Source organism: Peromyscus maniculatus, chromosome 3 (assembly GCF_049852395.1).
Source record: "Peromyscus maniculatus bairdii isolate BWxNUB_F1_BW_parent chromosome 3, HU_Pman_BW_mat_3.1, whole genome shotgun sequence".
Taxonomy (NCBI): Eukaryota; Metazoa; Chordata; class Mammalia; order Rodentia; family Cricetidae; genus Peromyscus; species Peromyscus maniculatus.
In genome coordinates, this window is record NC_134854.1 from 120,618,252 (window position 1) to 120,634,196 (window position 15,945).

At 41.3% G+C, this 15,945-nt stretch overlaps 1 protein-coding gene across 2 annotated transcripts in view; it reads right to left on the reverse strand.

Moving 5' to 3' along the window:
- The window catches only part of Mdfic2 (MyoD family inhibitor domain containing 2), a 108,749-nt gene that overhangs the window by 20,714 nt on the left and 72,090 nt on the right, over positions 1 to 15,945 (reverse strand). The window contains exon 3 of one of the 2 annotated variants that reach the window (XM_076566064.1): positions 14,531 to 14,546. The exons of the other annotated variant lie outside the window; for it this stretch is intronic. Coding sequence (XP_076422179.1) covers positions 14,531 to 14,546 — 16 coding nt within the window. The remainder of the gene's footprint in view (positions 1 to 14,530; positions 14,547 to 15,945) is intronic. 2 annotated transcript variants of the gene reach the window in all.

Sequence of the window (15,945 nt, forward strand, 5' to 3'; positions counted from 1 at the left end):
AAAATAACAGGACAATTTTATGAAGTGTTTGGGCCATTTCAGGTGTGTGTGTGTGGGGGTCTACTTTTAAATAGAATGTCCATTTGTCCTATTTATTAATAATTACAGGTTTCTGGAAATTTTTTTCCATAGACCACATAGTCATTGTAGTCAAGGCTTCCAAATGGAAGGTATTGTCTAGGAGTCTTGGGTATAGTTTCTCCTGTTTTTATTTCAAAACACTTGTGAAAGCACGGGAAAAGAAGAATGCCTACATACATAAATATGGGATGGACACCCTAGGTAAAGATTCACACAAAATATCTGTCACTGGAACTGAAGAAAGCTGTCAGTCTGGCACTTGTGCTGGCTCAAGTGAGGGGAAGACAAAACACCTGTTTTTTGCTTGTCCTGTCAGGAGCCATAGTTTGGCTCAATCAGAGAGCTTGGTGGCCATCTTCTTTTCAAAGGAGATGTCACTTCTTGATATGCCCAAGAGAAATCTATAGCTTTTGTTTTTCTAGCCAACCTGAAGTCTGTTTGTTGTAGCTGAAAGAGTGAACAAGGAAGAAGTTTGTAAAGAAAAGAGGATTAGTTAACCATGATACCATGGAGATGAAAAATGATCCAGAGGGGCATTCTTGACATAAGGAGGATGTAAAGAGGTCAATGGTCTAACTACAGAATTAAAATCCGCTTCAAAGTCAATGAAACAAAACACAACACAGCAAAACAAAACCAACCAGGGGCAACATTGCAGAAGACAGCAGTAGTAACGTAGAGAGCACATGAAAAATAAACATCTTCCAGAGATTAACAGTAAAGGGTAAGCAATTAAAGCTGACACAGTGACCCTGAATATTTACCTTGGAGGAATATTTTAAAATGTGCACTCTGCTGCATAAAGTTTGGTAAAATGATACCCATAATCCTAGAAAATATTTTGAATTACAAAAATAAATTTTAAAAAATTTTTAAGCAAGGAGCCAAGAAAAAAACTAGATTGTATAAGAAATAACTGTCCTCAAATCATTCTTGCACAATACCCTGAAGGCAGGGAGGTAAGATATTGGGAATTTTGGAAGAAGATAATGTCCTATTAGTTTTATCCTTGATCAGCTTATCTTTTCTATGAATAAATATAAGATTTCAACCTATGTTACTAGAAAATTTCTTTCCACCATCGTAAGCATGGTTATTTTTAAAAGCACCTTTATTTTATTTTTATTTATGTCTGTGTGTCTCTGTGTATGTATGCACACCTTTGTGCAAGTATCCGTGGAGGGCAGTAGAGGGCATCAGATCCCCTGGAACTGGAGTTACAGGTGCTGTAAACCCCAAGACATGGATGCTGGAATAGAATTCAGATCTTCTGCAAGTGCAAGAACCAATTGTAAAGGCTGTGCTATTCCTCCAGCCCCATAAACAAGGTTGTTGAAAAGATTAAATTCTTACTTTCATAGATAGAAAACCTAGGAAGTTATGTCTCCTAGTAACATCAGACGCTGTATCCAGAATGTCTCACCAATATGATTGCCCAAATGTGAACTGAACAAGGACAACCAATGAACATGCCAAAGTAGATGGAGAAAGGGCCGTGAGGCTTCAGTCCCACACAAAGAACTACAAGCAACTGAGGGGATCCGGGAGGAGGAAGAGGTGTCCTTCCCTAGGGAAGATCACACCAATTGGTTGCCCATTGCCAAACAGTCACATCTGAAAACATGCATACAGGTAATATTATACAGACTGGGCAGCTTGTATTTAGGAATATATATATATATATATATATATATTACATATATGGATGCAATAACAATTAGTGAAAAAGAATACATAAATTTGAAGGTGAGCATATATATATATATATATATATATATATATGAATGAATGATATGGATAGAGAAAAGGGATTTAGAAATTTTGTAGTTATAATATCAAAAGTAAAATTTAAGAAAATAAAGCAGCTGTTACAAGAAACGAAGCATCAATTGGTACAAACTGAACTTAAAGATTCTACAGCAGAGCCTGGCACACTCAGCTGAGGCAGGTCCAAGTCCCTCCCACCTGCAACAGACCTTGATTTGGAAATTGTGGGCACGGGGATGGGTGGGTTGAGGGAGAAGGCTGGGGGTGGGAAGAGGGAAGGGGGGGATCTGTGGTTGGTATGTAAAGTGAATAGAAAATTTCTTAATAAAAATGGAAAAAAAAAAGGTTCTATGGCAGATCTCAACACACGACTTTCACCATGATTAGGTTTAGCTCAGGAACTTGGAAGTATACAGAGGTCCGGCACTAGAATGGTGTGTGGATGTATATATAAAGATAACTTTGAATTAATGTTTATTCTTCATTGTAGAAGTAGCCTAGAAACTATAAGCTGAAAGAGCTCTCTACCCACAAACATATTTTCTGCATTATTCAAATGCTGCCAGGCATGTTTAATATGCTTTTAGTTTTCCATTTTCCAATGTTTCCAATTTTCTCTTTTAAAAACTTGTTTTATTTTATGTGTATGAGTGTTTTGCCTGCGTGTATGTATGTATACCATGTGCATGCCTGCTGCCCACAGAGGCCAGAACTGGAGTTGTGTACATTTTTGAGCCACCATGTGGGTGCTGGGAATGGAACCTAGGACATCTGCAAAAGCAGCCAGTGCTCTTAATTGCTGAACAATTTTCCAGCCCCCAAGTTTTCAAATTTTCTTAATAGTCATTTCAATGCAAAATGTTTTCAATAAAACCCAACAAAATATTCATTGACTGAATATTCTGTCACAAAATGACATACAATTGAAGTACTTTTGGAACAGTAATATTTAGAAATGTTTGCTGAATACATGCCTGGAAACACTTCTAGGCAGGGTTCTTTCAAAGGAGTGCTACATTGATGGTATAGATGAGAAAGCAAGACAGACAAATTGAGTGGTCATTGCACAAACACTGAATAGCTCACTCTTTAGAAGGTTTCTTGTTTCTCTTATTAGACAAAATACACACACACCAGATTAATACTGATGGTGTCTATGCTTTACTAATGCTGAAAAAAATGTTTTCAAAAAGAATTAAGGAAGAGAAAATTAAGACATTTGAGAGAAGACTCTGGAAGCGTAACTTTGATGAGAAGACTATTTTAGAGTCACAGAAGATGTCAACACCATCAGAGTGAGGAAACAGCCAGCCTAGTAATCATAGAGGATTACAGCATGCTCAGTCCCCACACTGCTCTCATAACCACGGTCCAATCTGTCTGCAGTCCATCCTGACAGCACAGAGCACACGGGCATACTCGCATTGTCTGATATGCACATTTCCATGAGATTCTCTCTGATTACAACGACCTCTTCCTTTGTCAGCTTACTAAAGTCCTAATGGTCCTTAAAGGGCTTTGTTGGGCCAGGCATGGAGTGCACACCTATAACTCCAGTACTTGGGAGGTAGGGGATGTTGGTTCACTTCAAGTTCAAGGCCAGTGTTGGGTACATTATATCACATCAAATAAAGCTATGGAGTGATTTCCTGCCTGGAACAGACAGAAAAAAAAAGATCCATTGAGCATGGCATATTGTTTATTTAACAAATACTTGTCTATTGTAACTGGGATTAAAAATTCTATCACATGTTGGGAATGTGAGGTGATTACAATCTATTTCTGGCTCACATGGTGATTTCAGCCTCTCTGTGGTTGTAAAATAAAAGTAGGTAATTTCAAGGCTGGAGAGATGACTCCGTGGCTAAGAGGGCATACTGCTCTTGCAGAGGACCCCAGTTCAATTCCCGGCACTCACATCAAGAGGTTTATACCAGCTGTAACTCCAGTTCTAGGGGTGGTCTGGCACCCTCTTCTGTCCTCTACAGGCACTGCACTCACATCATCACATTTATATATAAACACATAATTAAAAATAAAATACATTCTTTTTTAAAAGAATACAATTCTCCTTTCCATTCTTCCCTAAAATTTGGTTCCCCTGACAAGGGAAGGGAACCATAGTGTGTTAGTTCTTTTAGTGTGTTGTGGTGGTATTGTGTTCCCCCAAAATATTATACATTCTAATAAACTTATCTGGGGTCAGAGAACAGAACAGCCACAATATTAAACTTACAGGTTAGAAAGTGGTAGCACATGCCTTCAATCCTAGCATTCCAGAGGCAGAGATCAACCTGGATCTCTGTGTGTTCAAGACCATACTGGAAACAGCCAAGCATGGTGACTCACGCTTTTAATCTCAGGAAGTAATGGCAGGAGGCAGAAAGGTATTTAAGGCGTGAGAATGAAGAACTATATAGCCTGGTTAAGCTTTTAGGCTTTTGAGCAGCAGTTCAGCTGAAACCCATTCACATGAGGACACAGAGGCTTCCAGTCTGAGGAAACAGGATCAGCTGAGGAAGTGGCGAGGTGAGGTAGCTGTGGCTTGTTCTGCTTCTCTATCTTTCAGCGTTCACCCCAATACCTAGCTCCAGGTTTCTTTTTATTAATAAGACCTTCTAAGATTCCTGCTACATTGTGTGTGTATGTGTGTGTGTGTGTGTGTGTGTGTGTGTGTGTGTGTGTGTGTGTGTGTTATGTACCTGATCATGTGGATGGGTACACATGCCTGTGAAGTTTGATGATGTTTGATATCTTTCTTCATTGATACTCTTTTTTTTTTTTTGAGACAGCGTCTCTCACTGAACCTGGACCTCCTTGATTTTGTGAGTTTGGCTGACTCATAAGCTCCCAGGAGTCTGCCTATCTCTGTGCCATCAGCACTGGGGTTAGACTGGCATTACCACTCTTGGCTTTTGACCTGGATGCTGGAGACCCAAACTCAGGCCCCCATGCTTGCACAGCAGATGCTAGCTCTGGCATCATCTCCATGCTCCATGCACTCTTGTGCCTGAGCTTGGTAGAGTGTCCAACATAAGGGTTGAATGCCAGTGGATGCCCGTCTGCTTACCATCGGAGAGAAAGAACCGGAGCTGTGAGTCCTGGCTCTCAGGCCTCTAGCCCATCTTCTAGATTATATTGTCCCCCAAACAGGCACAGTAATAGCCGGCATAGCACTGCTAATAAAACACTTTCAGATGTAAAGTGTTTAGCCATGAAATTCTTTGGAAATTGAACAGAATTGTAGTATTTTAGATGTGCAATGAACTCTAAGTGCTAGGTTCTTTCTTCTCCCCCACACCCACCTAACTTTCCATTCATTCAGCTCTTTCGAATCTGTTATAATAATAAAAAATAATGATAGCCAGCTCACACTTCACACTATGAGGGGCTTTGGCTAAGCACGTTAAGTGAATTCTCATTGAATCTTCACAATAACATAATGAGGAAGTTATTATGGACTCCATTTCCCTAGTGAGGAAAATGCATCATGGGGAGTAGGCTACCAAGCTTTATTTCATTGCTGGTTCCTAAACTAGTGCAGGTTCGAGGAACAATCTGAATTTTGGTATTTGGAGGCCACTATGCCCCCTCTCACCTGCTAGGATATATACAGGTGATACAAAGATGGATGACTGACTTTAGGGACACTTTGGGCTATTTAAAACTGGCCAACACATCCACAGGTCATACTTCTCACAGGCATGCCTTTCATGCCCCCTCTACCCTGATTTTTGTCAACCAATATCATTCTCCTTCATAACTAATACCTGATCTGAATTCCCCACTGAGGCCCGTTCAAATGAAAGGGTAGAGAGGAAAGTCAAACAGATCTTATATGATGAGAGTTAAGTAGGTTTGACTGTTGTCTCAATCCTTGGGACTATGATGCATATGGTTATGTCTAGCTCTCTTTATTAAGGCTATTTTCTGATGGTACACACAGGGCACTTCAAAATTAAATGATAGCTGTTGGGCTTCATCCCATCAGCTGGGTAGATGACTCACCTGATTCCCCCCTAAGACTCTCAATCAGACTGGCATATAAAGGAACAAAGGAAGCTGGCTGAACTTCCAGAACCTGGTGGTGAGAACTCAGGCTCTGGCCTGCTTCAAAAGAAACAACAGGTGATGCTACCAGCATCATTACCCTGCCTTCTTTGCTTTACACTTCTTCTGTTCTGTCTTTAGACTTTGCTTGTTCTATCTCCCTCACTCAAAGAAGTCCTGGCTGCTGATTCCTCTGAAAATCTAATGTAGGAGAAGTGCAGATTTGGATAAAACCCTGTGGAGCTGCTCTTGGCACCTGGAGACTCTTGGGAAGTCTAGGCATTCTTCTTCTGAAATTAGCTTTTGCTGTAGAGGTTGAGCTAGTGGACTTGACTTCACCATTGTTCTAGTCACTACTTTAAATTTTCTGAAATGAGTTAAGTGAAAATGAAGCATTTTAAGTCAGTTTAAGTAACTGATCTGTGTGGTTTTGCTAGTGTCTGTGTGCTTCTAGTTTAGGACTTCAGAGGGTAGCACTTCAGTACAGCCATTCTTTACAACTGCTCAGTGTGGATTGATTTCGCTTTAGTGCAATGCCAAATGCATTTGCAGATGCTCAGAAGGCTGAGGACAGTAACGGGAACTCCAAAGGAATGATACTGCAGGATTTCCTGGGCCACCCAAACCTCCTTGTCGCTTAGCTAATGGGATCTTTAGACCTGAATCTAATCAGCAATGTGTTTTAAGTTGTTCCTTGGTGATACAAACTAGTAGAAATGAAGACCATGCCTTGGGGAATCATTTCTGTAGTTTGTTGCAAAGACGTATGAACACACTAGATGACCCTTACTTAATAATCATGGTAGGGCCGGGCGTGGTGGCGCACGCCTTTAATCCCAGCACTTGGGAGGCAGAGGCAGGCGGATCTTTGTGAGTTCGAGGCCAGCCTGGGCTACCAAGTGAGCTCCAGGAAAGGCGCAAAGCTACACAGAGAAACCCTGTCTCGAAAAAACCAAAAAAAAAAAAAAAAAAAAAAAAAAAAATAATCATGGTAGATGGAAAGAATATTGTTTTGCTCTCTCTTAGACAATTGGGTAAGTTGTCAGAAATCACTGTTTTTAAGCAATTGGTTTTGCTGTTGTCAAGGTCACTCTGGGAGGCACCCCATCCCAGGTGATTAAAAGGTGAGTTTCTGGCATGTCGCAGTATTTAGACATCACACTGGCATGGGCCAACCAGGCTCTTAGTCTTCAATGCCTAGAGCAGGGTCCCTCAAATTGTAGATCCACTGGACTGACCAAGCACATCTGTTGAAACAGATCACTGCATCTAGATTACTGTGTTATGCCTTTGCATGAGTTTCTGATTCCATAAAGATGGAGTTGGTGTAGCCTTTGGGTATGGAGGACACTAAACAGTCAAGAATACCCAGCAAGTCTTCCAGCCAAGCCTCAGCCACCTGTTTTAGCTTTCAGCAAGAGGTCAATAAGTGGAGACAACCCTTCTACTAAAAGTTTTCATTCTCCATGCTCCTATTTGAAGCCACAAGGAAACTGGAACTCAGATAAAGAAGCCTGCTCAAGGATTCACAGACAAGATTCAAACCTTGTCTGTTCTGATCTCAGTCTCGGCTCTTATTCCACCCATTTCTGCACAGGGCCCTTGAAATAAACTAAGAGTCTGAGTTTGATTTGAGGATGTTTCCCTCCTCCCTGAATGACAACACTTCCTAGATTTCAATGAAGAAGTGTAGTGCCTCAATTCCAAAATATGGTCTCCTCCTACTACTACAAGATGAGGAAAGGTTGACAAGGTATTTTGCCTTGGGTTGTTGCAATGACTTTACAGGTTGTTTTCAGGTGCCCTGTCACAGGCTTAGCTCCCAAAAGAAGCCTGAGAAACTTCATTGTATTGGCCGTCACCTGATTTTAGGAGTGTCCCAGGACAGGATTAGCAGCATCATTCACATACCACTTCACAGCATGTTGCTTAGGGTGATTTTGATGATGTTTTTCAGAGGAGGATTTCTCTCTAGTAGGTCCTTTAGGCCACTCCTCCACCCTTAACTGACTTCTTTCTCTGGATGTGCTTTATCCATCTCACTTTTCAAGTGTTTTGGTAGTGTTGCAGATCAAACCCAGGGCCATCACATCTCGGCCACTAAGTTGTATCAGTAGCTAGTGTAAGTTTGTTTTCCAGCAGAGTCTTGTTAAGTTGTCCAGGCTAGCTTTAAACTTCCAGTCCTCCTGCCTCAACCTCCCCATCTTAGGCTTCCCTGGACCCAATATTGGATGTGTGTCCATCCTTGTGCTCTGTGTGGACCACAGGTGATTTCAAGGGCTCTGTGCAGAGATGGGTGCAACAGGAGCTGTGACTGAGGTCAGAACAAACGAGGTTTGACTCTTGGCTGTGAATCCTTGAGCAAGCTCAAGAATTTGGGTTTGCCGCCATATGCTGTCATGCCCAGCCTCCAGTCTGACTTTCCATGTTCCCTTCCTGCTTTCTCCTCTAACTTGGGTTCTCTTTCCCTTTTTACTGTAACCTGCTAAGCTGTCTACAGTGCGAATGGAATCTTCACGTTTTTCCTCCTGTGTATTAATTTTTATTTTTATCAGAGTAAACATTGTGGGAAAGGTGAGACAAGTGTAAAAACAAAATCGCAATCTTGATTGTGCACACACACTGCCACAGAGGACAGGTAGACCCGGCATCATGGTGAAGATTGTGGCTTGCTCAGCTAATGATGCCCTCTGCCTGTGTTCTCTTCTGATAATCCTGGTGGAAGTGGGCTTCATTTGCATGAAAGGTACTGCTAATGGCTGGGGAGATAGCCTAGTAGGTAAAGCGCTGGCCACCACCAGTGTGATGACTTAGTTTAAACCCCCAGAACCTATGGAAAGCTGGGTGTAGCCTGCATCTGTCATCCTTGTACACATATAGGGAGACCTGAGACAGAGGCACATGCACCCCAGAAGGCTATGAGTCTAGACCTCCTTTCCTGGCATGTGCTACAGAAAACAAAGAGACTCTACCTAAACCAAAAGGTGTATGGAGAACTGACATGCCTGGTTCTGACTTCTACTCATGTATCACATGTGTGTACCTGTACACACATGTGTCATACACCCACGCATGTGTCATACACAACACACAAGATTTTTAAAAGGTGCTACCAGAGAGAGACACACACACAGACACAAACACAGACACAGACACACACAGACACACACACAACACAGACACACACACACACACACACACAGAGAGAGAGAGAGAGAGAGAGAGAGAGAGAGAGAGAGAGAGAGAGAGAGAAGAGAGAGAGAAGAGAGAGAGAGAGAGGAGAGATGCAACCCTTATATTATTTCATCGAAGCACTTTAAGACTGTTATCTGAAGACAAGAAAGCTCCCTACAGAAGATGCATTTAACACAACACTATAATTTCCGCGTTACTCACTAAGTGTCTCACTCTGCAGCTGTCCTTTTGCTACCCTGAGTGCCAGAGGCAGTAATGGGGTCAGTTAGAACACTTCCTCAGCATGCAGAAATCCACCCTCTGAGACCAGTGGAGTTAAACATCAACCAAATCCACCCTTTGTGTTCTGTCCATTTCTATGTGCACCTAGAAAAACGCTGCTTCCAGTTTCAGTCTCGATTAAAAGCATGCTCTTGACAACATCTCTATAATTATTTCCCCTCACCCCCACGCCTAACCATCCAAAAAAGAAAGGAGATGGCTGAAATACATGAAATGAAAACATGGCATTTAATCTTCTTTTACTTTTGCAAAGGGAGGGGAAACAGATCTGTGTTTTGACTAAGTATCAGGTTTCCACAGGGATTTTTCAATAGGTGACAGACAATACTGATGGGTTCACTGAAGACAATGGAGGGCAAAGCTGTTTGGAAACTAGACTTTGCTATTTCTGGGGTGCTCGAAGAGTTACAGAATAAACACAAGATAGGCATTTTTTTTTAATGTAAGAAAAGGATTTTCAAAGCAGGTGTCTTTTTTTTTTTAAATGTACGCCTTCTTGTACAATGATGATAGCCTACAAAAGAGAATTCTGTTTTTTAGTTTAATAAGAGAAAGTAATTTATAATACTGATATGTTAATATGTTTTTCAATAAACTTTCCCCCAGATTCTCTCGAGTTCTCGTCGGTGTGTAAGAATTATAATTATCTGTCTTCCTCCCACCTTGAAAGCAGTGTAAGGGACCCATTTTCAGAATTCTGCTGCTGGAGGCGTCACTAGAATAGGGATGTCACGACTCAGTTAACAATGCATTGTTGCTCACACCCGTCGTCTTTCCTACAATGTTCTTTATCTCCCCAACACTGTAAATCAGATATCTACCGCCCAGCCTTTTGTTCCTCTGCAAATTTTTTATTCTTCAAGTCAGTGTGTACTGTTTTGGTGCTTTGTATCTGCTGCAAAATCCTCTTCTCTGTGAACATGAAGATGCCAGGGCTGGGGAGACTGCTCTCTGGGCAAAGCACATGCTGTGTAAGCATGAGGACCCCCATTCAGATTCCAAGACCCCTCATAAAGGCATAGACACAGATGTGTGTGTGTGTGGAACCCCAGGGTCTAGGGCTTGGGGGATGGGCAGAGATGCACAAGTCCCAGGGGGTGTCACTCTGGTGGGCCAATTTAGCGGACACAGGAAGTTCTAGGTCAGAGAGAGACCCTGACTTAGACAGTAAGGTGGGGGAGATGGGGGAGCTTTAGACAATAAGGTGGGGAAGATGGGGCAGCTTAGGCTGCAACCTAGTATGGTCTCCTGGCACCCATAGAAAGCTGGCCTTGGCTATGAGCATCTGTAACCCCAAGGGGCAGAGACAGGCAGATCCCAGGAGCTTACTGGCTGACTCCCCTAGTCGATATGGACTTATTCAGCAAAGAGATCCTGACTCAACACACTAAAGAAAATATCCTGAAGTTGAACTCTAGTCTCTACACGTGCGCAGAAGGGCACAAGCTCTTGCACACATGCACACATATAGAGAGATGTAGAGTGATTAGAGGAAAATACCCCATATCCAGTTCTGGGCCCCACATACGTATACATAGGCCATACAATGGTATATCTGTGCACATATACATGTATGATATAAATGCACAAAAGTGATAGAAACAACTTGCAAGTTTGTCTTTTTGAACTTTAATTGTGTGTGTGTGTGTGTGTGTGTGTGTGTGTGTGTGTGTGTGTGTGTGTGCGTGCGTGTACCCATGCTCTGTGTTCATGTTGGAGGTCAGAGGACAACTCTGTGGAGTAACTTCTCTTCTTCCTCCTTTATTCTGGGTTCTGGGGATTTAGCTCATCATCAGGCTGGATCAGCAAGTGTCTTTTTGCCTGCTGAGCCATCTCACTGGCCTTCATTCTAAGCATTCTGTACAACATTTGAAAAAGAAAAATGTTTTCCCTCTGGATAAAAAGAAGCTTAATGTATCTTGAACCAAGAAGGTGAAGTAATGGAGTGAAAATATATTTTAGTGCTAAGAACACAAGCACTTTAGATTTATTTTCCTTACAAGTTCTATTCTTCAGTTTAAAATAGACACTAGTATTGTTGAAATAAATTTTAATGAGCTCCATTTAGACAAATGTTGCTAGTGGAAAGAGTGCTGGCCTCCTAGGACTTGAAAATCTTGGTATCAAAGATATGATCCCTCGCCATCCAGCAATGTGTCTTTGGATGTGATGTTTATAAGATTAAAAGGAATATAGAGGGAGGGAATCCAGCCACCCTACTCTTCATCTCCATATTGGAAAGTATGACAGACATGCTTTAGGATTGATGAAAGTTCACTTCTTAATAAAGTTCACCGTGGGCTGGGGAGATGGCTTGGTGGGTAAAAGTGGCAGGTATTCAAGTCTGATGGCCGAAATGTGATAGCTGGGACTCCCATAAAGAGCTGCATGTGGTGGCAGCATGCATTCACAATCTCAGAATGCGGCTTGAAAGATTGGTGTCTGAGGAAGGAGAATTGGCTGGAAGACCCCGACCTTCTACACTGGAGTGTGCAGTGTGTCAAGGAGAGAACCAACGCCTAAATAGTTGTCTTGTGACCTCCACACATGCACTGTGACACTCACTCATTTACCTCCACCCCCAATTTACACAAAAATGCACTCTCTCTGTTTCCCTCCCCTTCCTTCTCACTCTCTCCCTCCCTCCCCCTCTCTAAAAATAACAGTTGTTCCTGTCCATTAGTTGCAGTGCCCCACCTAACAGAGAAGTTTGAAGAAAGACAGCTGTCAATAGTTTGCCTACTATTTCATGAAATATTTACAGACTTAACTATATCCAAATTCTTTGCTCCCTATTTAGATGCCCAAATAGAAGCTTTAAGAAGTAATAAAGCAGGGTCTTAGGAAATGCACTCTGGGGCAGGGGTTAGAGAGCGAAGTAGAGTGGACATCTTCATTTTACTTAACTATCCTTAATTCCAAATTGATCTGTAGGCCAATCACAGGCTTTACTGGATACTATTTTTACCTCTCACAGACTGCTGTTATATCAAGCTGTCTCTTTTTCTTATTCTTTTTGTTTCTTGCCTCTTCTTACTCAAAGAACTGAGTGGCTTTAGGGATGGAAAATAAGCCATTGAATATAACAATGCAGAGGTATGGATGGCTTTTGCTGGAGTGATTCCAGTAGAATGCAGGAATAAAAGACAGAGGTGGATGGATAGGGAAAAAAAGCAGATGTAAGGGAATGGTAATGTGGACCCTCAGCACTCTTCCAGAGTGTAATATTAGTTAGACATCAGGGTTCTACAGCTTTCTATCATGTGTACAAAACTCTGTGGTCTAAAGATAATTGCTATCCTCACTTGTCAAATGGCATAGACAGGAAAGAAATCTTAGCTGCCAAGGAATGGATGTTAACAACAATGGTAAAAGAGTAATGAAGTTAATACTATACAAATGAGAAACTTTAGTAATTTCATATAGGAATAGGTCGCTGTTACCCTTCAACTATCTTGTGCTAGCCATGAATATCAAGTACTGAATATTTCAATATTTAGAACTGAGAAAGGGGTTAACTGTGGCCTTCATTATTCTTAACTAAGATACTTTAATATCAACAAAGATAGGGCAATAATGCCCAAAGCTGGGGAAAACATGTCATCACTCTATTTTGTATCACATTGTAAGTAGAAAATCTTGAGCAGAACAATCAAAGATTCATTTTTAAAAGTAACCTATCCTATCCTCTTCATTCTAAGTATTCTTTTCTAACACTCCTAGGAATTGCATGTCCCATGACTAATTCTGAGCTACTAAAAGATTATCCTTTGTGCATAGAGTTTTAGATATATTTTTATGTATTTAATTTTCAAGATTTCCTTATTTTTATTTTATGTATTTATGTCTTTTACCTACGTATATATCTGTGTGTTACATGTGTGCAGTGCCCTTGGAAGCCAGAAGAAGGCCCCAAATTCTTTTGAAACTGTAGTTACAGAAGGTTGTGAACCACCATGTGAGTGCCAGGAATTGAACCTCTGTCTTTTACAGGAGCAGCAGGGACTCTTCACTGCTGAGCCATCTCTCCAGCCTATATAGGTTTTTAAACATAGCACAAAAGTTATGGGAAGGAGTCCCTGGCACAATTGTTGGAAGTTCTATGTCTTTTTCTAGTCTTATGTATAATATAAATGAAAAAAGTTTCCAATCTCTTGTTACTGAAATCTAGCGAAATGTTGAAGGCTCCTTAACCTTGTTTTTCTAAGTATGATGCTCAGTGTTGAAAACTGTTAGCCTGTGTCTTTTTTATAGGTGAATTAAGTGAAAACAAAATCAAGCACAATAAGAAAAAATAAAAGCAGGAGCTATTACAAAGGAAACATAAATTTCTTTTGTGATTTTTTTAATTACTGATTTAAAAATTTCATTGATGTTCAGGCTTTCTCTACATTCTAAAATGTGTAGTTTGGATTCTATCTCAAAAGTTCCTTAATATCTTTGCTCCATGATATTGAGTATTGACTACTGTATTAGAAGAAACCATTCTGTGTAAGGAGAAACACAAATATATGACAAATCAGTTTTAAAATAGCGTCTATTCAGTCGCAGAATCCAGGGAAGAGATACTGGGAATTCTGGATAATAAATACCATAACTGAGGTTGTGGGGTCCCCTATAGAGCACCCGGAGAAGCTAAAGAGAAAGAAGACTCTTTAAAAATGCATTAACGTTTTCAACTTTTATTTTATTGTAATTATCAGCATTATTGAATGCCTGTGTGAGGGAAAATCCTTCCAAGGAGGTGAATGGGTTAATAATCTCATGGTCAAACAATGTCAAGAACAATGCATGTGCAGAAAGATGCCTAGTGAGTACATGGTTTATCCAATGTCTCAAGTATATAGAGATGAAGTGCTCATAACGCTGTTATGCTTTGCTCACAGAGACTGTGTACGTATCTAGCTGACCATTTCCCCCTCTAGCCACATGCCTAAACAACAGATTCCAGCTCTCTTGCACTGTACTGAGACATGCAAATTGCTCTGGCCCAAAGGATGCAGCAGACATGATATATATCATTCCAGGCTGGGTCTTACACAGTGCCACATAGTTCCTTACATTTTGTTCGGTATTTGATGGCCACCTGAAGGCAGAGCATACAGAGAAAATTGAGGAGGATTCTAGAGATGCCAGGGCCACAGGAAACAAAAGCCTGGGTCTCCAAGTCCCTGGGAATTGGGAGTCACCTAGGACTTCCAGTTGCATGGAGTTTTCTGTAGTTAGACATTAGCTTTTTTTTTTTTAAGTAAGTTAGTAAAATTCAGGAGTTATTATTTATCACAGCCACTGTCAATCACTCAGGCTGATTACGTGTTTATTTTGACTATAATTATGCATTAATCAAGGATGTATATTGGGTATTCATTATAGAACTATAATGATATATTTAATACTTACATGATGCATTTTATACTAGAGGAAATGGTCTGTGGTAAATTCTATTATTGTCATCCACTTTTTAATGGTTAAGAAGTTGGACCTCTTGGAATTGGTGACATTTACTTAAGATAGTATTAAAAATGACGAGGCTAGGGTTGGAATCTGTGCTGTCGGGCACAAAAGCCGCTCACTAGGCTGACTGTGTCTTACGTTCATGGGTGCTATGTATGGACTGTGTTGGGCAAAGACTGTTTCACTTCTTTTAAGAAATTAAACACAGTTCAACAAAACCCAATGTCGTTCTTTTCATTCTATAGGCTAACATATGAGATCCTTGCAACGCTTAGCATAGCAATAAAAATACTTTCCACAAAAACCTGTTACGAGCCGGGCGGTGGTGGTGCACGCCTTTAATCCCAGCACTCGGGAGGCAGAGCCAGGTGGATCTCTGTGAGTTCGAGGCCAGCCTGGGCTACCAAGTGAGTTCCAGGAAAGGCGCAAAGCTACACAGAGAAACCCTGTCTCAAAAAACAAAACAAAACAACAACAACAGCAACAACAACAAAAAAAAAAAACCTGTTACGTATAAACTGATGTCAAACTAGTCTTGTTGACCACAGTTCTACACTATAGTTCCCATTCGATTAAATAGTAGAAGGATCAGGTGTATTACATACTTACTGAAAGGCACAAATTGGCAAGAGGAAAGAGGTTTTGTTGAAGAAAACAGCACCAGAAAACCATGAACATGGCAACAGAAGGGAATATTAAGGCTGGTACATGATCCCCTAAGATGCGGGCTGCTGGTTCTGTGGCTTACATACCCAGAGGACCTAGTTAGTGAGGCAACCAAGCCCCCCAAAGCTCTTTCCGGACTGTCAGTACCAACTGAGATCCTCCCTCCCTCCCTCCCTCCCTCCCTCCCTCCCTCCCTCTCTCTCTCTGAGTTGAGCCCCACCCCTAGAGCTCCAGAAACCAGCCAGAGTCAAGGCTGGGAGGGAGCCCGTGCCTAAACTACACCCCAGGTATAGTCCATCACAAGTATATTGCTGTTATCTTCAAAATGTGCAAGAGAAGGTGCAAAACTCCAATGTGTGTGAGTGACTTGTGAGTTATCTTGGAAGATTCCATCTGTTGGCCTGAGAAGCTCTCTGGCCCAGCTTGGGTGCCCCTGACCTAATCGTGTTC